The 22,399-nt window shown below is 61.0% G+C and overlaps 1 protein-coding gene across 1 annotated transcript in view; it reads left to right on the top strand.

Moving 5' to 3' along the window:
• Window positions 1–8,002: 8,002 nt before the first annotated feature.
• LOC137319217 (apoptotic chromatin condensation inducer in the nucleus-like) overlaps window positions 8,003–22,399 on the top strand; it is a 31,638-nt gene continuing 17,241 nt past the window's right edge. The window contains exons 1-2 of the mRNA XM_067981522.1: window positions 8,003–8,040; window positions 21,069–21,189. Of these exons, the coding sequence (XP_067837623.1) occupies window positions 8,015–8,040; window positions 21,069–21,189 (147 nt within the window). The 5' untranslated portion in view covers window positions 8,003–8,014. The remainder of the gene's footprint in view (window positions 8,041–21,068; window positions 21,190–22,399) is intronic.

Below are 22,399 nucleotides of genomic sequence, written 5' to 3'. Positions count from 1 at the left end.
GAGAGGGGCAATGCTGATCCCCAGCACCCCGGACTGGTGAGAGAGAGAGAGAGAGAGAGGGGCAATGCTGATCCCCAGCACCCCGGACTGGTGAGAGAGAGAGAGAGAGGGAAAGGGGCAATGCTGATCCCCAGCACCCTGGACTGGTGAGAGAGAGAGAGAGAGAGGGGCAATGCTGATCCCCAACACCCCGGACTGGTGAGAGAGAGAGAGAGAGGGAAAGGGGCAATGCTGATCCCCAGCACCCTGGACTGGTGAGAGAGAGAGAGAGAGAGGGGCAATGCTGATCCCCAACACCCCGGACTGGTGAGAGAGAGAGGGGCAATGCTGATCCCCAGCACCCCGGACTGGTGAGAGAGGGAGAGGGAGAGAGAGAGAGGGGCAATGCTGACCCCCAACACCCCGGACTGGTGAGAGAGAGAGGGGCAATTCTGATCCCCAACACCCCGGACTGGTGAGAGAGAGAGAGGGGCAATTCTGATCCCCAACACCCCAGACTGGTGTGAGAGAGAGAGAGGGGCAATGCTGATCCCCAACACCCCAGACTGGTGAGAGAGAGAGGGGCAATGCTGATCCCCAGCACCCCGGACTGGTGAGAGTGAGAGAGAGAGAGGCAATGCTGATCCCCAACACCCCAGACTGGTGAGAGAGAGAGAGAGGGGTGCAATGTTGATCCCCAGCACCCCGGACTGGTGAGAGAGAGAGAGAGGGGCAATGCTGATCCCCAGCACCCCGGACTGGTGAGAGAGAGGGGCAATGCTGATCCCCAGCACCCCGGACTGGTGAGAGAGAGAGGGGCAATGCTGATCCCCAACACCCCGGACTGGTGAGAGAGAGAGAGAGAGAGAGGGGCAATGCTGATCCCCAACACCCCGGACTGGTGTGAGAGAGAGAGAGAGAGAGAGAGAGAGAGAGGGGCAATGCTGATCCCCAACACCCCGGACTGGTGAGAGAGGGAGAGGGGCAATGCTGATCCCCAACACCCCGGACTGGTGAGAGAGAGAGAGAGGGGGGCAATGTTGATCCCCAGCACCCCAGACTGGTGAGAGAGAGAGAGAGAGAGAGAGGGGCAATGCTGATCCCCAGCACCCCGGACTGGTGAGAGAGAGAGTGGCAATGCTGATCCCCAACACCTCGGACTGGTGAGAGAGAGAGGGGCAATGCTGATCCCCAGCACCCCGGACTGGTGAGAGAGGGAGAGAGAGAGGGGCGATTCTGATCCCCAACACCCCGGACTGGTGAGAGAGAGAGAGGGGCAATTCTGATCCCCAACACCCGGACTGGTGAGAGAGAGAGAGAGAGAGGGGGGTGCAATGTTGATCCCCAGCACCCCGGACTGGTGAGAGAGAGAGAGAGAGAGAGAGGGGTGCAATGTTGATCCCCAGCACCCCGGACTGGTGAGAGAGAGAGAGAGATTGAGGGGCAATGCTGATCCCCAGCACCCCGGACTGGTGAGAGAGAGAGGGGCAATGCTGATCCCCAACACCCCGGACTGGTGAGAGAGAGAGAGAGGGGCAATGCTGATCCCCAACACCCCGGACTGGTGAGAGAGCGAGAGGGAGAGTGGCAATGCTGATCCCCAACACCCCGGACTGGTGAGAGAGAGGGGGGCAATGCTGATCCCCAACACCCTGGACTGGTGAGAGAGAGAGAGAGAGAGAGGGGGGTCAATGCTGATCGCCAGCACCCCGGACTGGTGAGAGAGAGAGTGAGAGAGAGAGAGGGGCAATGCTGATCCCCAACACCCCGGACTGGTGAGAGAGAGCGAGAGGTTCAATGCTGATCCCCACCACCCCGGACTGGTGAGAGAGAGAGAGAGAGAGGGGCAATGCTGATCCCCAACACCCCGGACTGGTGTGAGAGAGAGGGGCAATGCTGATCCCCAACACCCCTGACTGGTGAGAGAGAGAGAGAGAGAGAGAGAGGGGCAATGCTGATCCCCAACACCCCGGACTGGTGAGAGAGAGAGAGGGAGAGAGAGAGGTGCAATGCTGATCCCCAACACCCCTGACTGGTGAGAGAGAGAGAGGGGCAATGCTGATCCCCAATACCCCGGACTGGTGAGAGAGAGCGAGAGGGTCAATGCTGATCCCCAACACCCCGGACTGGTGAGAGAGAGAGAGAGAGGGAGAGGGGCAATGCTGATCCCCAACACCCCAGACTGGTGAGAGAAAGAGAGGCAATGCTGATCCCCAACACCCCGGACTGGTGAGAGAGAGAGAGAGGGGCAATGCTGATCCCCAACACCCCAGACTGGTGAGAGAGAGAGAGAGAGAGGCAATGCTGATCCCCAACACCCCGGACTGGTGAGAGAGAGAGAGAGAGGCAATGCTGATCCCCAACACCCCGGACTGGTGAGGGAGAGAGAGGGGCAATGCTGATCCCCAACACCCCGGACTGGTGGGAGTGAGAGATAGAGAGGGGCAATGCTGATTCCCAACACCCCGGACTGGTGAGAGAGAGAGAGGGAGAGTGGGGCAATGCTGATCCCCAACACCCCGGACTGGTGAGAGAGAGAGGGAGAGAGAGGGGCAATGCTGATCGCCAACACCCCGGACTGGTGAGAGAGAGAGAGCGAGAGAGAGAGGTGCAATGCTGATCCCCAACACCCCTGACTGGTGAGAGAGAGGGGCAATGCTGATACCCAACACCCCGGACTGGTGAGAGGGAGAGAGAGATAGAGGGAGAGAGAGGGGCAATGCTGATCCCCAACAGCCCGGACTGATGAGAGAGAGAGAGAGAGAGAGAGGGGCAATGCTGATCCCCAACACCCCGGACTGGTGAGAGAGAGAGAGAGAGAGAGGGGCAATGCTGATCCCCAACACCCCGGACTGGTGAGAGAGAGAGAGAGAGAGAGGGGCAGTGCTGATCCCAACACCCTGGACTGGTGGGAGTGAGAGAGAGAGGGGCAATGCTGATTCCCAACACCCCGGACTGGTGAGAGAGAGAGAGAGAGGGGCAATGCTGATTCCCAACACCCCGGACTGGTGAGAGAGAGAGAGAGAGAGAGAGGGGCAATGCTGATCCCCAACACCCCGGACTGGTGAGAGAGAGAGAGAGAGAGAGAGAGAGAGGGGCAATGCTGATCCCCAACTACCCGGACTGCTGAGAGAGAGAGAGAGAGAGGGGCAATGCTGATCCCCAACACCCCGGACTGGTGAGAGTGAGAGAGGGGCAATGCTGATCCCCAACTCCCCGGACTGGTGAGAGAGAGAGAGAGGCAATGCTGATCCCCAACACCCCGGACTGGTGAGAGAGAGAGAGAGAGAGGGGCAATGCTGATCCCCAACACCCCGGACTGGTGAGAGAGAGAGAGAGGCAACGCTGATCCCCAACACCCCGGACTGGTGGGAGAGAGAGAGAGAGAGAGGGGCAATGCTGATCCCCAACACCCCGGACTGGTGGGAGAGAGAGAGAGAGAGAGGGGCAATGCTGATCCCCAACACCCTGGACTGGTGAGAGAGAGAGTGAGAGGGGCAATGCTGATCCCCAACACCCCGGATTGGTGGGAGAGAGAGAGAGAGAGGGGCAATGCTGATCCCCAACACCCCGGACTGGTGGGAGAGAGAGAGAGAGAGGGGCAATGCTGATCCCCAACACCCTGGACTGGTGGGAGTGAGAGAGAGAGGGGCAATGCTGATTCCCAACACCCCGGACTGGTGAGAGAGAGAGAGAGAGAGGGGCAAGGCTGATTCCCAACACCCCGGACTGGTGAGAGAGAGAGAGAGAGAGAGAGGGGCAATGCTGATTCCCAACACCCCGGACTGGTGAGAGAGAGAGGGAGAGGGGGGCAATGCTGGTCCCCAACACCCCGGACTGGTGAGAGAGGGAGAGGGGGGCAATGCTGGTCCCCAACACCCCGGACTGGTGAGAGAGAGAGAGGGGCAATGCTGATCCCCAACACCCCGGACTGGTGAGAGAGAGAGAGGGGCAATGCTGATCCCCAACTCCCCGGACTGGTGAGAGAGAGAGAGAGAGAGAGAGGCAATGCTGATCCCCAACACCCCGGACTGGTGAGAGAGAGAGGGGCAATGCTGATCCCCAACACCCCGGACTGGTGAGAGAGAGAGGGGCAAAGCTGATCCCCAACTACCCGGACTGGTGAGAGAGAGAGAGAGAGAGAGTGGGGCAATGCTGATCCCCAACACCCTGGACTGGTGAGAGAGAGAGAGAGAGGGGCAATGCTGATCCCCAACACCCCGGACTGGTGGGAGAGAGAGAGAGAGAGAGAGAGAGAGGGGCAATGCTGATCCCCAACACCCTGGACTGGTGAGAGAGAGAGAGAGAGAGGGGCAATGCTGATCCCCAACACCCCGGACTGGTGAGAGAGAGGGGCACTGCTGATCCCCAACACCCCGGACTGGTGAGAGAGAGAGAGGGGCAATGCTGATCCCCAACACCCCGGACTGGTGAGAGAGGGAGAGAGAGAGGGGCAATGCTGATCCCCAACACCCCGGACTGGTGTGAGAGAGAGAGAGAGAGGGGCAATGCTGATCCCCAACACCCCGGACTGGTGAGAGAGGGAGAGGGGCAATGCTGATCCCCAACACCCCGGACTGGTGAGAGAGAGAGGGGGGCAATGTTGATCCCCAGCACCCCGGACTGGTGAGAGAGAGAGAGAGGGGCAATGCTGATCCCCAGCACCCCGGACTGGTGAGAGAGAGAGGGGCAATGCTGATCCCCAACACCTCGGACTGGTGTGTGAGAGAGAGAGAGAGGGAAAGGGGCAATGCTGATCCCCAGCACCCTGGACTGGTGGGAGAGAGACAGAGAGGGGCAATGCTGACCCCCAACACCCCGGACTGGTGAGAGAGAGAGGGGCAATGCTGATCCCCAGCACCCCGGACTGGTGAGAGAGGGAGAGAGAGAGGGGCAATTCTGATCCCCAACACCCCGGACTGGTGAGAGAGAGAGAGGGGCAATTCTGATCCCCAACACCCCAGACTGGTGTGAGAGAGAGAGAGGGGCAATGCTGATCCCCAACACCCCAGACTGGTGAGAGAGAGAGGGGCAATGCTGATCCCCAGCACCCCGGACTGGTGAGAGTGAGAGAGAGAGAGGCAATGCTGATCCCCAACACCCCGGACTGGTGAGAGAGAGAGAGAGGGGTGCAATGTTGATCCCCAGCACCCCGGACTGGTGAGAGAGAGAGAGAGAGAGAGAGGGGCAATGCTGATCCCCAGCACCCCGGACTGGTGAGAGAGAGGGGCAATGCTGATCCCCAGCACCCCGGACTGGTGAGAGAGAGAGGGGCAATGCTGATCCCCAACACCCCGGACTGGTGAGAGAGAGAGAGAGAGAGAGGGGCAATGCTGATCCCCAACACCCCGGACTGGTGAGAGAGGGAGAGGGGCAATGCTGATCCCCAACACCCCGGACTGGTGAGAGAGAGAGAGAGGGGGGCAATGTTGATCCCCAGCACCCCAGACTGGTGAGAGAGAGAGAGAGAGAGAGAGGGGCAATGCTGATCCCCAGCACCCCGGACTGGTGAGAGAGAGAGTGGCAATGCTGATCCCCAACACCTCGGACTGGTGTCTGAGAGAGAGAGGGGCAATGCTGATCCCCAGCACCCTGGACTGGTGAGAGAGAGAGAGAGAGAGAGGGGCAATGCTGATCCCCAACACCCCGGACTGGTGGGAGAGAGAGAGAGAGGGGCAATGCTGACCCCCAACACCCCGGACTGGTGAGAGAGAGAGGGGCAATGCTGATCCCCAGCACCCCGGACTGGTGAGAGAGGGAGAGAGAGAGGGGCGATTCTGATCCCCAACACCCCGGACTGGTGAGAGAGAGAGAGGGGCAATTCTGATCCCCAACACCCCGGACTGGTGAGAGAGAGAGAGAGGGGGGTGCAATGTTGATCCCCAGCACCCCGGACTGGTGAGAGAGAGAGAGAGAGAGAGAGGGGTGCAATGTTGATCCCCAGCACCCCGGACTGGTGAGAGAGAGAGAGAGATTGAGGGGCAATGCTGATCCCCAGCACCCCGGACTGGTGAGAGAGAGAGGGGCAATGCTGATCCCCAACACCCCGGACTGGTGAGAGAGAGAGAGTGGGGCAATGCTGATCCCCAACACCCCGGACTGGTGAGAGAGCGAGAGGGAGAGTGGCAATGCTGATCCCCAACACCCCGGACTGGTGAGAGAGAGAGAGAGAGAGAGGGGGGTCAATGCTGATCGCCAGCACCCCGGACTGGTGAGAGAGAGAGCGAGAGAGAGAGGGGCAATGCTGATCCCCAACACCCCGGACTGGTGAGAGAGAGCGAGAGGTTCAATGCTGATCCCCACCACCCCGGACTGGTGAGAGAGAGAGAGAGAGAGGGGCAATGCTGATCCCCAACACCCCGGACTGGTGTGAGAGAGAGGGGCAATGCTGATCCCCAACACCCCTGACTGGTGAGAGAGAGAGAGAGAGAGAGGGGCAATGCTGATCCCCAACACCCCGGACTGGTGAGAGAGAGAGAGGGAGAGAGAGAGGTGCAATGCTGATCCCCAACACCCCTGACTGGTGAGAGAGAGAGAGGGGCAATGCTGATCCCCAACACCCCGGACTGGTGAGAGAGAGCGAGAGGGTCAATGCTGATCCCCAACACCCCGGACTGGTGAGAGAGAGAGAGAGAGGGAGAGGGGCAATGCTGATCCCCAACACCCCGGACTGGTGAGAGAGAGAGAGAGGGGCAATGCTGATCCCCAACACCCCAGACTGGTGAGAGAGAGAGAGAGAGAGAGGCAATGCTGATCCCCAACACCCCGGACTGGTGAGAGAGAGAGAGAGAGGCAATGCTGATCCCCAACACCCCGGACTGGTGAGGGAGAGAGAGGGGCAATGCTGATCCCCAACACCCCGGACTGGTGGGAGTGAGAGATAGAGAGGGGCAATGCTGATTCCCAACACCCCGGACTGGTGAGAGAGAGAGAGGGAGAGTGGGGCAATGCTGATCCCCAACACCCCGGACTGGTGAGAGAGAGAGGGAGAGAGAGGGGCAATGCTGATCGCCAACACCCCGGACTGGTGAGAGAGAGAGAGGGAGAGAGAGAGGTGCAATGCTGATCCCCAACACCCCTGACTGGTGAGAGAGAGAGAGGGGCAATGCTGATACCCAACACCCCGGACTGGTGAGAGGGAGAGAGAGATAGAGGGAGAGAGAGGGGCAATGCTGATCCCCAACAGCCCGGACTGATGAGAGAGAGAGAGAGAGAGAGGGGCAATGCTGATCCCCAACACCCCGGACTGGTGAGAGAGAGAGAGAGAGAGAGAGAGGGGCAATGCTGATCCCCAACACCCCGGACTGGTGAGAGAGAGAGAGAGAGAGAGAGGGGCAGTGCTGATCCCCAACACCCTGGACTGGTGGGAGTGAGAGAGAGAGGGGCAATGCTGATTCCCAACACCCCGGACTGGTGAGAGAGAGAGAGAGAGAGAGAGGGGCAATGCTGATCCCCAACACCCCGGACTGGTGAGAGAGAGAGAGAGAGAGAGGGGCAATGCTGATCCCCAACACCCCGGACTGGTGGGAGAGAGAGAGAGAGAGGGGCAATGCTGATCCCCAACACCCCGGACTGGTGAGAGAGAGAGAGAGAGAGAGAGGGGCAATGCTGATCCCCAACTACCCGGACTGGTGAGAGAGAGAGAGAGGCAACGCTGATCCCCAACACCCCGGACTGGTGGGAGAGAGACAGAGAGGGGCAATGCTGACCCCCAACACCCCGGACTGGTGAGAGAGAGAGGGGCAATTCTGATCCCCAACACCCCGGACTGGTGAGAGAGAGAGAGGGGCAATTCTGATCCCCAACACCCCAGACTGGTGAGAGAGAGAGGGGCAATGCTGATCCCCAGCACCCCGGACTGGTGAGAGTGAGAGAGAGAGAGGCAATGCTGATCCCCAACACCCCGGACTGGTGAGAGAGAGAGAGAGAGAGAGAGGGGCAATGCTGATCCCCAACACCCCGGACTGGTGAGAGAGAGAGAGAGAGGCAATGCTGATCCCCAACACCCCGGACTGGTGAGGGAGAGAGAGGGGCAATGCTGATCCCCAACACCCCGGACTGGTGGGAGTGAGAGATAGAGAGGGGCAATGCTGATTCCCAACACCCCGGACTGGTGAGAGAGAGAGAGGGAGAGTGGGGCAATGCTGATCCCCAACACCCCGGACTGGTGAGAGAGAGAGGGAGAGAGAGGGGCAATGCTGATCGCCAACACCCCGGACTGGTGAGAGAGAGAGAGGGAGAGAGAGAGGTGCAATGCTGATCCCCAACACCCCTGACTGGTGAGAGAGAGAGAGGGGCAATGCTGATACCCAACACCCCGGACTGGTGAGAGGGAGAGAGAGATAGAGGGAGAGAGAGGGGCAATGCTGATCCCCAACAGCCCGGACTGATGAGAGAGAGAGAGAGAGAGAGGGGCAATGCTGATCCCCAACACCCCGGACTGGTGAGAGAGAGAGAGAGAGAGAGAGAGGGGCAATGCTGATCCCCAACACCCTGGACTGGTGAGAGAGAGAGAGAGAGAGAGAGGGGCAGTGCTGATCCCCAACACCCTGGACTGGTGGGAGTGAGAGAGAGAGAGAGGGGCAATGCTGATTCCCAACACCCCGGACTGGTGAGAGAGAGAGAGAGAGGGGCAATGCTGATTCCCAACACCCCGGACTGGTGAGAGAGAGAGAGAGAGAGAGGGGCAATGCTGATCCCCAACACCCCGGACTGGTGAGAGAGAGAGAGAGAGAGAGGGGCAATGCTGATCCCCAACACCCCGGACTGGTGGGAGAGAGAGAGAGAGAGGGGCAATGCTGATCCCCAACACCCCGGACTGGTGAGAGAGAGAGAGAGAGAGAGAGAGAGGGGCAATGCTGATCCCCAACTACCCGGACTGGTGAGAGAGAGAGAGAGGCAACGCTGATCCCCAACACCCCGGACTGGTGGGAGAGAGAGAGAGAGAGAGGGGCAATGCTGATCCCCAACACCCCGGACTGGTGAGAGAGAGAGAGAGGGAAAGGGGCAATGCTGATCCCCAACACCCCGGACTGGTGGGAGAGAGACAGAGAGGGGCAATGCTGACCCCCAACACCCCGGACTGGTGAGAGAGAGAGGGGCAATTCTGATCCCCAACACCCCGGACTGGTGAGAGAGAGAGAGGGGCAATTCTGATCCCCAACACCCCAGACTGGTGAGAGAGAGAGGGGCAATGCTGATCCCCAGCACCCCGGACTGGTGAGAGTGAGAGAGAGAGAGGCAATGCTGATCCCCAACACCCCGGACTGGTGAGAGAGAGAGAGAGAGGGGCAATGCTGATCCCCAACACCCCGGACTGGTGGGAGAGAGAGAGAGAGAGGGGCAATGCTGATCCCCAACACCCCGGACTGGTGAGAGAGAGAGAGAGAGAGAGGGGCAATGCTGATCCCCAACTACCCGGACTGCTGAGAGAGAGAGAGAGGCAACGCTGATCCCCAACACCCCGGACTGGTGGGAGAGAGAGAGAGAGAGAGGGGCAATGCTGATCCCCAACACCCCGGACTGGTGAGAGAGAGAGAGAGGGAAAGGGGCAATGCTGATCCCCAACACCCCGGACTGGTGAGAGAGAGAGAGACAGAGAGGGGCAATGCTGACCCCCAACACCCCGGACTGGTGAGAGAGAGAGGGGCAATTCTGATCCCCAACACCCCGGACTGGTGAGAGAGAGAGAGGGGCAATTCTGATCCCCAACACCCCAGACTGGTGAGAGAGAGAGGGGCAATGCTGATCCCCAGCACCCCGGACTGGTGAGAGTGAGAGAGAGAGAGGCAATGCTGATCCCCAACACCCCGGACTGGTGAGAGAGAGAGGGGTGCAATGTTGATCCCCAGCACCCCGGACTGGTGAGAGAGAGAGAGAGAGAGAGAGGGGCAATGCTGATCCCCAGCACCCCGGACTGGTGAGAGAGAGGGGCAATGCTGATCCCCAGCACCCCGGACTGGTGAGAGAGAGAGGGGCAATGCTGATCCCCAACACCCCGGACTGGTGAGAGAGAGAGAGAGAGAGAGAGGGGCAATGCTGATCCCCAACACCCCGGACTGGTGAGAGAGAGAGAGAGAGAGAGAGAGGGGCAATGCTGATCCCCAACTACCCGGACTGGTGAGAGAGAGAGAGAGAGAGAGGGGCAATGCTGATCCCCAACACCCCGGACTGGTGAGAGAGAGAGAGAGAGAGAGAGGGGCAACGCTGATCCCCAACACCCCGGACTGGTGGGAGAGAGAGAGAGAGAGAGGGGCAATGCTGATCCCCAACACCCCGGACTGGTGGGAGAGAGAGAGAGAGAGTGGGGCAATGCTGATCCCCAACACCCTGGACTGGTGAGAGAGAGAGTGAGAGGGGCAATGCTGATCCCCAACACCCCGGACTGGTGGGAGAGAGAGAGAGAGAGGGGCAATGCTGATCCCCAACACCCCGGACTGGTGGGAGAGAGAGAGAGAGAGAGGGGCAATGCTGATCCCCAACACCCTGGACTGGTGAGAGAGAGAGAGAGAGAGGGGCAATGCTGATCCCCAACACCCCGGACTGGTGAGAGAGAGGGGCACTGCTGATCCCCAACACCCCGGACTGGTGAGAGAGAGAGAGGGGCAATGCTGATCCCCAACACCCCGGACTGGTGAGAGAGGGAGAGAGAGAGGGGCAATGCTGATCCCCAACACCCCGGACTGGTGTGAGAGAGAGAGAGAGAGGGGCAATGCTGATCCCCAACACCCCGGACTGGTGAGAGAGGGAGAGGGGCAATGCTGATCCCCAACACCCCGGACTGGTGAGAGAGAGAGGGGGGCAATGTTGATCCCCAGCACCCCGGACTGGTGAGAGAGAGAGAGAGGGGCAATGCTGATCCCCAGCACCCCGGACTGGTGAGAGAGAGAGGGGCAATGCTGATCCCCAACACCTCGGACTGGTGTGTGAGAGAGAGAGAGAGGGGGAAAGGGGCAATGCTGATCCCCAACACCCCGGACTGGTGGGAGAGAGACAGAGAGGGGCAATGCTGACCCCCAACACCCCGGACTGGTGAGAGAGAGAGGGGCAATGCTGATCCCCAGCACCCCGGACTGGTGAGAGAGGGAGAGAGAGAGGGGCAATTCTGATCCCCAGCACCCCGGACTGGTGAGAGAGAGGGGCAATGCTGATCCCCAGCACCCCGGACTGGTGAGAGAGAGAGGGGCAATGCTGATCCCCAACACCCCGGACTGGTGAGAGAGAGAGAGGGGCAATGCTGATCCCCAACACCCCGGACTGGTGTGAGAGAGAGAGAGAGAGAGAGGGGCAATGCTGATCCCCAACACCCCGGACTGGTGAGAGAGAGAGAGAGAGAGAGGGGCAATGCTGATCCCCAACTACCCGGACTGGTGAGAGAGAGAGAGAGGCAACGCTGATCCCCAACACCCCGGACTGGTGGGAGAGAGAGAGAGAGAGAGAGGGGCAATGCTGATCCCCAACACCCCGGACTGGTGGGAGAGAGACAGAGAGAGTGGGGCAATGCTGATCCCCAACACCCTGGACTGGTGAGAGAGAGAGTGAGAGGGGCAATGCTGATCCCCAACACCCCGGACTGGTGGGAGAGAGAGAGAGAGAGAGGGGCAATGCTGATCCCCAACACCCCGGACTGGTGGGAGAGAGAGAGAGAGAGAGGGGCAATGCTGATCCCCAACACCCTGGACTGGTGAGAGAGAGAGAGAGAGAGGGGCAATGCTGATCCCCAACACCCCGGACTGGTGAGAGAGAGAGAGGGGCAATGCTGATCCCCAACACCCCGGACTGGTGAGAGAGGGAGAGAGAGAGGGGCAATGCTGATCCCCAACACCCCGGACTGGTGTGAGAGAGAGAGAGAGAGGGGCAATGCTGATCCCCAACACCCCGGACTGGTGAGAGAGGGAGAGGGGCAATGCTGATCCCCAACACCCCGGACTGGTGAGAGAGAGAGGGGGGCAATGTTGATCCCCAGCACCCCGGACTGGTGAGAGAGAGAGAGAGGGGCAATGCTGATCCCCAGCACCCCGGACTGGTGAGAGAGAGAGGGGCAATGCTGATCCCCAACACCTCGCACTGGTGTGTGAGAGAGAGAGAGAGGGAAAGGGGCAATGCTGATCCCCAACACCCCGGACTGGTGGGAGAGAGACAGAGAGGGGCAATGCTGACCCCCAACACCCCGGACTGGTGAGAGAGGGAGAGAGAGAGGGGCAATGCTGATCCCCAGCACCCCGGACTGGTGAGAGAGAGAGGGGCAATGCTGATCCCCAGCACCCCGGACTGGTGAGAGTGAGAGAGAGAGAGGCAATGCTGATCCCCAACACCCCGGACTGGTGAGAGAGAGAGAGAGAGAGAGGGGTGCAATGTTGATCCCCAGCACCCCGGACTGGTGAGAGAGAGAGAGAGAGAGAGAGAGGGGCAATGCTGATCCCCAGCACCCCGGACTGGTGAGAGAGAGAGAGAGGGGCAATGCTGATCCCCAGCACCCCGGACTGGTGAGAAAGAGAGGGGCAATGCTGATCCCCAACACCCCGGACTGGTGAGAGAGAGAGAGAGAGAGAGAGGGGCAATGCTGATCCCCAACACCCCGGACTGGTGTGAGAGAGAGAGAGAGAGAGAGAGGGGCAATGCTGATCCCCAACACCCCGGACTGGTGAGAGAGGGAGAGGGGCAATGCTGATCCCCAACACCCCGGACTGGTGAGAGAGAGAGAGAGGGGGGCAATGTTGATCCCCAGCACCACGGACTGGTGAGAGAGAGAGAGAGAGAGAGAGGGGCAATGCTGATCCCCAACACCCCGGACTGGTGAGAGAGAGAGAGAGGGGCAATGCTGATCCCCAGCACCCTGGACTGGTGAGAGAGAGAGAGAGAGAGAGAGGGGCAATGCTGATCCCCAACACCCCGGACTGGTGGGAGAGAGAGAGAGAGGGGCAATGCTGACCCCCAACACCCCGGACTGGTGAGAGAGAGAGGGGCAATGCTGATCCCCAGCACCCCGGACTGGTGAGAGAGGGAGAGAGAGAGGGGCGATTCTGATCCCCAACACCCCGGACTGGTGAGAGAGAGAGAGGGGCAATTCTGATCCCCAACACCCCGGACTGGTGAGAGAGAGAGAGAGAGAGGGGGGTGCAATGTTGATCCCCAGCACCCCGGACTGGTGAGAGAGAGAGAGAGAGAGGGGTGCAATGTTGATCCCCAGCACCCCGGACTGGTGAGAGAGAGAGAGAGATTGAGGGGCAATGCTGATCCCCAGCACCCCGGACTGGTGAGAGAGAGAGGGGCAATGCTGATCCCCAACACCCCGGACTGGTGTGAGAGAGAGAGAGAGAGAGAGAGTGGCAATGCTGATCCCCAACACCCCGGACTGGTGAGAGAGCGAGAGAGAGAGAGAGAGGGGGGTCAATGCTGATCGCCAGCACCCCGGACTGGTGGGAGAGAGAGAGAGAGAGAGAGAGGCAATGCTGATCCCCAACACCCTGGACTGGTGAGAGCGAGAGAGAGAGAGAGAGGGGGGTCAATGCTGATCGCCAGCACCCCGGACTGGTGAGAGAGAGAGCGAGAGGGAGAGTGGCAATGCTGATCCCCAACACCCCGGACTGGTGGGAGAGAGAGAGAGAGAGAGAGAGGGGGGTCAATGCTGATCGCCAGCACCCCGGACTGGTGAGAGAGAGAGCGAGAGAGAGAGGGGCAATGCTGATCCCCAACACCCCGGACTGGTGAGAGAGAGCGAGAGGTTCAATGCTGATCCCCACCACCCCGGACTGGTGAGAGAGAGCGAGAGAGAGAGAGAGGGGCAATGCTGATCCCCAACACCCCGGACTGGTGAGAGAGGGAGAGAGAGAGGGGCGATTCTGATCCCCAACACCCCGGAGTGGTGAGAGAGAGAGGGGGGCAATTCTGATCCCCAACACCCCGGACTGGTGAGAGAGAGAGAGAGAGAGAGAGGGGGGTGCAATGTTGATCCCCAGCACCCCGGACTGGTGAGAGAGAGAGAGAGAGAGAGAGAGAGGGGTGCAATGTTGATCCCCAGCACCCCGGACTGGTGAGAGAGAGAGAGAGATTGAGGGGCAATGCTGATCCCCAGCACCCCGGACTGGTGAGAGAGAGAGGGGCAATGCTGATCCCCAACACCCCGGACTGGTGAGAGAGAGAGAGAGGGGCAATGCTGATCCCCAACACCCCGGACTGGTGAGAGAGCGAGAGGGAGAGTGGCAATGCTGATCCCCAACACCCCGGACTGGTGAGAGAGAGGGGGGCAATGCTGATCCCCAACACCCTGGACTGGTGAGAGAGAGAGAGAGAGAGGGGCAAAGCTGATCCTCAGCACCCCGGACTGGTGAGAGAGAGAGAGAGAGAGAGAGGGGCAATGCTGATCCCCAACACCCCGGACTGGTGAGAGAGAGAGAGAGGGACAATGCTGAACCCCAACACCCCGGACTGGTGAGAGAGGGAGAGAGGGGCAATGCTGATCCCCAACACCCCGGACTGGTGAGAGAGAGGGGCAATGCTGATCCCCAACACCCCGGACTGGTGTGAGAGAGAGAGAGGGGCAAAGCTGATCCCCAATCACCCCGGACTGGTGAGAGAGAGAGAGAGGGGCAATGCTGATCCCCAACACCCCGGACTGGTGAGAGAGAGAGAGGGGCAATGCTGATCCCCAACACCCCGGACTGGTGAGAGAGAGAGAGAGGGGCAATGCTGATCCCCAACTCCCCAGACTGGTGAGCGAGAGAGAGAGAGAGGGGCAATGCTGATCCCCAACTCCCCGGACTGATGAGAGAGAGGGAGAGAGAGAGAGGGGCAATGCTGATCCCCAGCACCCCGGACTGGTGAGAGAGAGAGGGGCAATGCTGATCCCCAACACCCCGGACTGGTGAGAGAGAGAGAGAGAGAGAGGGGCAATGCTGATCCCCAACACCCCGGACTGGTGAGAGAGAGAGGCAATGCTGATCCCCAACACCCCGGACTGGTGAGAGAGAGAGAGAGAGAGAGAGAGGGGCAATGCTGATCCCCCAGCACCCCGGACTGGTGAGAGAGAGAGAGAGAGGGGCAATGCTGATCCCCAACACCCCAGACTGGTGTGAGAGAGAGAGAGAGAGGGGCAAAGCTGATCCCCAATCACCCCGGACTGGTGAGAGAGAGAGGGGGGTGATGCTGATCCCCAACACCCCGGACTGGTGAGAGAGAGAGAGAGGGGCAATGCTGATCCCCAACACCCCGGACTGGTGAGAGAGAGAGAGAGAGAGAGGGGCAATGCTGATCCCCAACTCCCCGGACTGGTGAGAGAGAGAGAGAGAGAGAGAGAGGGGCAATGCTGATCCCCAACACCCTGGACTGGTGAGAGAGAGAGAGAGAGAGAGAGAGGCATTGCTGATCCCTAACACCCCAGACTGGTGAGAGAGAGGGGCAATGCTGATCCCCAACTCCCCGGACTGGTGAGAGAGAGAGAGAGAGAGGGGCAATGCTGATCCCCAACACCCCGGACTGGTGAGAGAGAGAGAGAGAGAGAGGCAATGCTGATCCCTAACACCCCGGACTGGTGAGAGAGAGAGAGAGAGAGAGGGGCAATGCTGATCCCCAACACCCCGGACTGGTGTGAGAGAGAGAGAGAGAGAGAGGGGCAGTGCTGATCACCATCACCCCGGACTGGTGAGAGTGAGTGAGAGAGAGAGAGAGAGAGAGAGGCAATGCTGATCATCAACACCCCAGACTGGTGTGAGAGAGAGAGAGAGAGAGTGAGGGGCAATGCTGACCCCCAACACCCCGGACTGGTGAGAGAGCGAGAGAGAGAGAGGGGCAATGATGATCCCCAACACCCCGGACTGGTGAGAGAGAGAGTGAGAGAGAGGGGCAATGCTGACCCCCAACACCCCGGACTGGTGAGAGAGAGAGAGAGAGAGAGGGGCAGTGCTGATCCCCAACACTGTGTGGGAGAGACAGAGAGGCAATGCTGATCCCCAACACCCCGGACTGGTGAGGGAGAGGGGGAGAGAGAGAGAGAGAGAGGGGCAATGCTGATGCCCAGGATGTTGATGGTGGGGGATTCGGTGATGGTAATGCCGTTGAATGTCAAGGGGAGGCGGTTGGACTCTTGTTGGAGATGGTCGTTGCCTGGCACTTGTCTGGCACGAATGTTAGGTTATTTCGATCCATAAATCCCCGTCTGTCCCCTCCGATAATCCCACACAGGGTTATATAGATCCTTAAATCCCCGTCTGTCCCCTCCGATAATCCCACACAGGGTTATATCGATCCATAAATCCCCGTCTGTCCCCTCCGATAATCCCACACGGGGTTATATAGATCCATAAATCCCCGTCTGTCCCCTCCGATAATCCCACACAGGGTTACATAGATCCATAAATCCCCGTCTGTCCCCTCCGATAATCCCACACGGGGTTATATTGATCCATAAATCCCCGTCTGTCCCCTCCGATAATCCCACACGGGGTTATATAGATCCATAAATCCCCGTCTGTCCCCTCCGATAATCCCACACGGGGTTATATAGATCCATAAATCCCCGTCTGTCCCCTCCGATAATCCCACACCGGGTTATATCGATCCTTAAATCCCCATCTGTCCCCTCCGGTAATCCCACACGGGGTTATATAGATCCTTAAATCCCCGTCTGTCCCCTCCGATAATCCCACACCGGGTTATATCGATCCTTAAATCCCCGTCTGTCCCCCCCGGTAATCCCACACGGGGTTATATAGATCCATAAATCCCCGTCTGTCCCCCCCGGTAATCCCACACGGGGTTATATAGACCCCCGAGTGCCCAGTTGTCCCCGAGTGCCCACCCATGTGATGTGTGGCAGGGCGGGCGAGGAATGAGAGACTGAGGGTCGTTCTTGGGGGAGGGATGAGGCGACTCGATTGCAGCTGCTGTAAGATGGAGGCTGCCTGCCATGTCTGGGAAGCAGAGGGTTAAGTATAAATGGCAGCCCCTCCCCCCTCCCCCCAGATGCTTCAGTCATGGTGTGCGAGAGGCTGCTGCAGCAGCAGCCTGTTAAATAATAGACCAGTGCTTCGTCGCTGAGCCGAGCCGAGCCTCCCAGCTCACGGCAGGTGAGGCCCCGTCAGGCGTAGTACGTTCTCCCCCTCCCCTCTCTCCCTCTCTCTCCCCCCCCCGGGCTCATTCTTTGTATGACCAGTCCATTCAGAGTGGGAGAGAGAACCCAAGTTCTTTTATCCTTGTGGATGAAGGGGAGTGCCCAAGCAAAAATGGAAGCTTGCACACTGGAAGGGAGCCCCATGCTGCGAGCTGTGCTGCCAGCTGGCTTTCCGGTGCCTGCCCTTCCCCGGGACTGCCTCTCAGGCCAGCCTTAGGCCTGCCTTGCCTCACCAGGCCCTGGGGGACGGGGGGGTTGCAGACCACAGAGCTGCGTAGGTTGGCGCTGATGGCGGGGGGGACAGGGGACGACCCTTTTGCGGCCCTGAACAGGCAGACCCAGCCCTGGGGATGTCCTTGCTGTGTTCCTGATTGCGGGGGGTGTGTGTGTGGGGGTGGGGGTGGGGGTGGGGGTGGGCGTTTGCGCGGGAGTGATGTGTGAGATTAATATTTTTGTGAGCGTGCGGGGCCACACTTGTGAACAGACTGTGCAGATATAAATAGCCGGAGGCGTGGGACCTGTTACCTGTCTCTCAATGGGGGAGAGAAGCAGGAGACCGGGGAATTAATTCAGTGTGTGTGTGTCTCTTGGGGCTGTAACGGCTGCCTGACCGTCTCTCGGGGCTGTAACGGCTGCCTGACCGTCTCTCGGGGCTGTAACGGCTGCCTGACCGTCTCTCGGGGCTGTAATGGCTGCCTGACCGTCTCTCGGGGCTGTAATGGCTGCCTGACCGTCTTTTGGGGCTGTAATGGCTGCCTGACCATCTCTGGGGACTGTAATGGCTCCCTGACCATCTCTCAGGGCTGTAATGGCTCCCTGACCATCTCTGGGGACTGTAATGGCTCCCTGAACATCTCTGGGGACTGTAATGGCTTCCTGACCATCTCTGGGGACTGTAATGGCTCCCTGAACATCTCTGGGGACTGTAATGGCTCCCTGAACATCTCTGGGGACTGTAATGGCTTCCTGACCATCTCTGGGGACTGTAATGGCTTCCTGACCATCTCTGGGGACTGTAATGGCTCCCTGACCATCTCTGGGGACTGTAATGGCTCCCTGACCATCTCTCAGGGCTGTAATGGCTCCCTGACCATCTCTGGGGATTGTAATGGCTCCCTGACCATCTCTGGGGACTGTAATGGCTCCCTGACCATCTCTGGGGACTGTTACGGCTCCCTGACCGTCTCTGGGGATTGTAACGGCTCCCTGACCATCTCTCAGGGCTGTAACGGCTCCCTGACCGTCTCTGGGGACAGTAACGGCTCCCTGACCATCTCTGGGGACTGTAACGGCTCCCTGACCATCTCTGGGGACTGTAACGGCTCCCTGACCATCTCCGGGGACTGTAACGGCTCCCTGACCATCTCCGGGGACTGTCACGGCTCCCTGACCATCTCCGGGGACTGTCACGGCTCCCTGACCGTCTCCGGGGACTGTCACGGCTCCCTGACCGTCTCCGGGGACTGTCACGGCTCCCTGACCGTCTCCGGGGACTGTCACGGCTCCCTGACCGTCTCCGGGGACTGTCACGGCTCCCTGACCGTCTCCGGGGACTGTCACGGCTCCCTGACCGTCTCCGGGGACTGTCACGGCTCCCTGACCGTCTCCGGGGACTGTCACGGCTCCCTGACCGTCTCCGGGGACTGTCACGGCTCCCTGACCGTCTCCGGGGACTGTCACGGCTCCCTGACCGTCTCTGGGGACTGTCACGGCTCCCTGACCGTCTCTGGGGACTGTAACGGCTCCCTGACCGTCTCTGGGGACTGGAACGGCTCCCTGACCGTCTCTGGGGACTGTAACGGCTCCCTGACCGTCTCTGGGGACTGTAACGGCTCCCTGACCGTCTCTGGGGACTGTAACGGCTCCCTGACCGTCTCTGGGGACTGTAACGGCTCCCTGACCGTCTCTGGGGACTGTAACGGCTCCCTGACCATCTCCGGGGACTATAACGGCTCCCTGACCGTCTCCGGGGACTGTAACGGCTCCCTGACCGTCTCTGGGGACTGTAACGGCTGTGAATCTGTGGGCCAGGGGTTTCCATTTTGATTCGCCCTGTGGTCAGCCAGTTTTACAGATGTCCACGAGGACACAGTTTAAAAATTACAGGCTTCGTTTATTGGGCGTCTTATCGATTCTCTCAGAAACATCCGGAAACGCCTCAGCGTAGGCTGACCTCGTCCACGGCAGCCATGCAGTGGCACAGCAAGATCCCACAAACTGCTGCGAGGCGAATGCCCCAGCTAACCTGTTTTTTAGGTGGTTGTTGGGTTGAGGGGAGAACTCCCCCCTGCTCTTCCGATAGTGCCCGTGGGGTCCTGCCCACCCACCTGAACGGGGAGCGGAGGGCTCGGCTCGGAGAGATCGGTCAGAAGCTGACAGAGCACCGATGGGGCACGAGAGACTGTACATGGAGCAGAAAGAGAGACTTGTATCTCTATCGCACCCTCCACAACCTCAAAAGCACTTCACGGTCGATGAGGTACTTTAAAGTGCAGCCACTTTTGTATTGTGGGAAACGTGGCAGCCAATTTGTGCACAGTAAGATCCCACAAACTGCAATGCGATGAATGGTCATTTGATCTGCTTAGTGATGGTTGAGGGTTAAATATTGGCCCAGGACACGGGGGAGAACTCCCCTTGTTGTTCTTCCGAATAATGTCCCAGGGATATTTTAGGGCCACCTGAGAGGGGCAGACGGGGCCCTCGGTTTAACGTCTCATCCGAAAGACGGCACCTCCGACAGTGCGGGGCTCCCTCAGCACCGACCCTCCGACGGCGCGGCTCTCCCTCAGCACCGACCCTCCGACGGCGCGGCGCTCCCTCAGCACCGACCCTCCGACGGCGCGGCGCTCCCTCAGTACTGACCCTCCGACGGCGCGGCTCTCCCTCAGCACCGACCCTCCGACGGCGCGGCTCTCCCTCAGCACCGACCCTCCGACAGCGCGGCACTCCCTCAGCACCGACCCTCCGACAGTGCGGCACTCCCTCAGTACCGACCCTCCGACGGCGCGGCGCTCCCTCAGTACTGACCCTCCGACGGCGCGGCGCTCCCTCAGCACCGACCCTCCGACAGTGCGGCACTCCCTCAGTACCGACCCTCCGACAGTGCGGCACTCCCTCAGTACCGACCCTCCGACAGTGCGGCGCTCCCTCAGTACCGACCCTCCGACGGCGCGGCGCTCCCTCAGTACTGACCCTCCGACGGCGCGGCGCTCCCTCAGCACCGACCCTCCGACAGTGCGGCACTCCCTCAGTACCGACCCTCCGACAGTGCGGCTCTCCCTCAGCACCGACCCTCCGACAGTGCGGCACTCCCTCAGTACCGACCCTCCGACGGCGCGGCGCTCCCTCAGCACCGACCCTCCGACGGCGCGGCGCTCCCTCAGCACCGACCCTCCGACGGCGCGGCGCTCCCTCAGGACCGACCCTCCGACGGCGCGGCGCTCCCTCAGGACCGACCCTCCGACGGCGCGGCGCTCCCTCAGGACCGACCCTCCGACGGCGCGGCGCTCCCTCAGGACCGACCCTCCGACGGCGCGGCGCTCCCTCAGCACCGACCCTCCGACGGCGCGGCGCTCCCTCAGCACCGACCCTCCGACGGCGCGGCGCTCCCTCAGCACCGACCCTCCGACGGCGCGGCGCTCCCTCAGCACCGACCCTCCGACGGCGCGGCGCTCCCTCAGCACCGACCCTCCGACGGCGCGGCGCTCCCTCAGCACCGACCCTCCGACGGCGCGGCGCTCCCTCAGCACCGACCCTCCGACGGCGCGGCGCTCCCTCAGCACCGACCCTCCGACGGCGCGGCGCTCCCTCAGCACCGACCCTCCGACGGCGCGGCGCTCCCTCAGCACCGACCCTCCGACGGCGCGGCGCTCCCTCAGCACCGCGGGAATTGGAGATGGCTCCCACCTCTACCCCCTCCGCCTGAACGAGGGGGCCTTTTTTAAGACGGACTAACGCTCCGCCCCTTTTCCTCTTGCAGTGAAGTGAAAAGAGTTGGGATGGAGAGCGAGACGGCTGCAGAGTGCGATCCCGCAGACGTCCTGACGGACCCCAAGGAGCAGCAGAGGGAGGACAGCTCGCCCAGCGGCGATAAGAAAGAGGTGAGGGGAGGGTTAGCGGGGTGTGCGAGTGAAGGAAAGGAGCACACACACACACACTCTCACACTCACACTCACACTCACACACTCAGACTCACACACACACACACACACACACACTGAGATTAATACAGAGCCAATGATTGTTAGAAAAATGCATTTAACCCTCTTTACAACGTAATGTAACTGCATAAAATGGGAGGGGGTAGATTTTACCGATTATTGTCTTAATGTGAGGGGGCTGGGGCTGGAAATTAGAACCCGGGCACGGGGTAATCGAGGGGACGGACCAGCAGGCACTGGGCACCGAGAGGCAGGATTACACCCGAAGGAGGGTCCGCCCTCTGACAGCCTTCCAGCCCCCCCTCCCACCAGCTGCTCCTGCCCTCTCAGTCCTGGGGGGGGAATGGGGGCCACGTACCCCCCCCCCTCACACACAGGAGGGGCACAAACCCTCAGGCTGATTGCTCCTTCCCTCCCCCAGAGGCCACTCTGGCCCAATTGAAGCCTCCCCCGCTCTCCCTCTGGGGTCTCTGGTATTCAACCTGCAGATTGCTCTGGGGGGGGGTTTTGCCTTCGAACCTGATCCGCCCCCGCGGCCGACTGCTCAGTGACCAGTGCTGAGGATTCAGCGGTCAGTCAGTGATCGATCCCACTGAGGCCAATGAGTGAGCCCTGGGCTGAAGACCAGTTCACCCGCTTCACCCGAGTCCCAACCCGGAACCCCCCGGCCCGCCCCGACCCGGAACCCCCCGGCCCGCCCCGACCCGGAACCCCCCGGCCCGCCCCGACCCGGAACCCCCCGACCCGGAACCCCCCGGCCCGCCCCGCCCCGGAACCCCCCGACCCGGAACCCCCCGGCCCGCCCCGACCCGGAACCCCCCGGCCCGCCCCGACCCGGAACCCCCCGGCCCGCCCCGACCCGGAACCCCCCGGCCCGCCCCGACCCGGAACCCCCCGGCCCGCCCCGACCCGGAACCCCCCGGCCCGCCCCGACCCGGAACCCCCCGGCCCGCCCCGACCCGGAACCCCCCGGCCCGCCCCGACCCGGAACCCCCCGGCCCGCCCCGACCCGGAACCCCCCGGCCCGACCCGACCCGGAACCCCCCGGCCCGCCCCGACCCGGAACCCCCCGGCCCGCCCCGACCCGGAACCCCCCGGCCCGCCCCGACCCGGAACCCCCCGGCCCGCCCCGACCCGGAACCCCCCGGCC

This window comes from Heptranchias perlo, unplaced genomic scaffold, assembly GCF_035084215.1.
Source record: "Heptranchias perlo isolate sHepPer1 unplaced genomic scaffold, sHepPer1.hap1 HAP1_SCAFFOLD_763, whole genome shotgun sequence".
In the NCBI taxonomy this organism is placed as follows: Eukaryota; Metazoa; Chordata; class Chondrichthyes; order Hexanchiformes; family Hexanchidae; genus Heptranchias; species Heptranchias perlo.
Note: the sequence above shows the minus strand (reverse complement) of the source record. Positions and strands in the feature narration are given on the sequence as shown.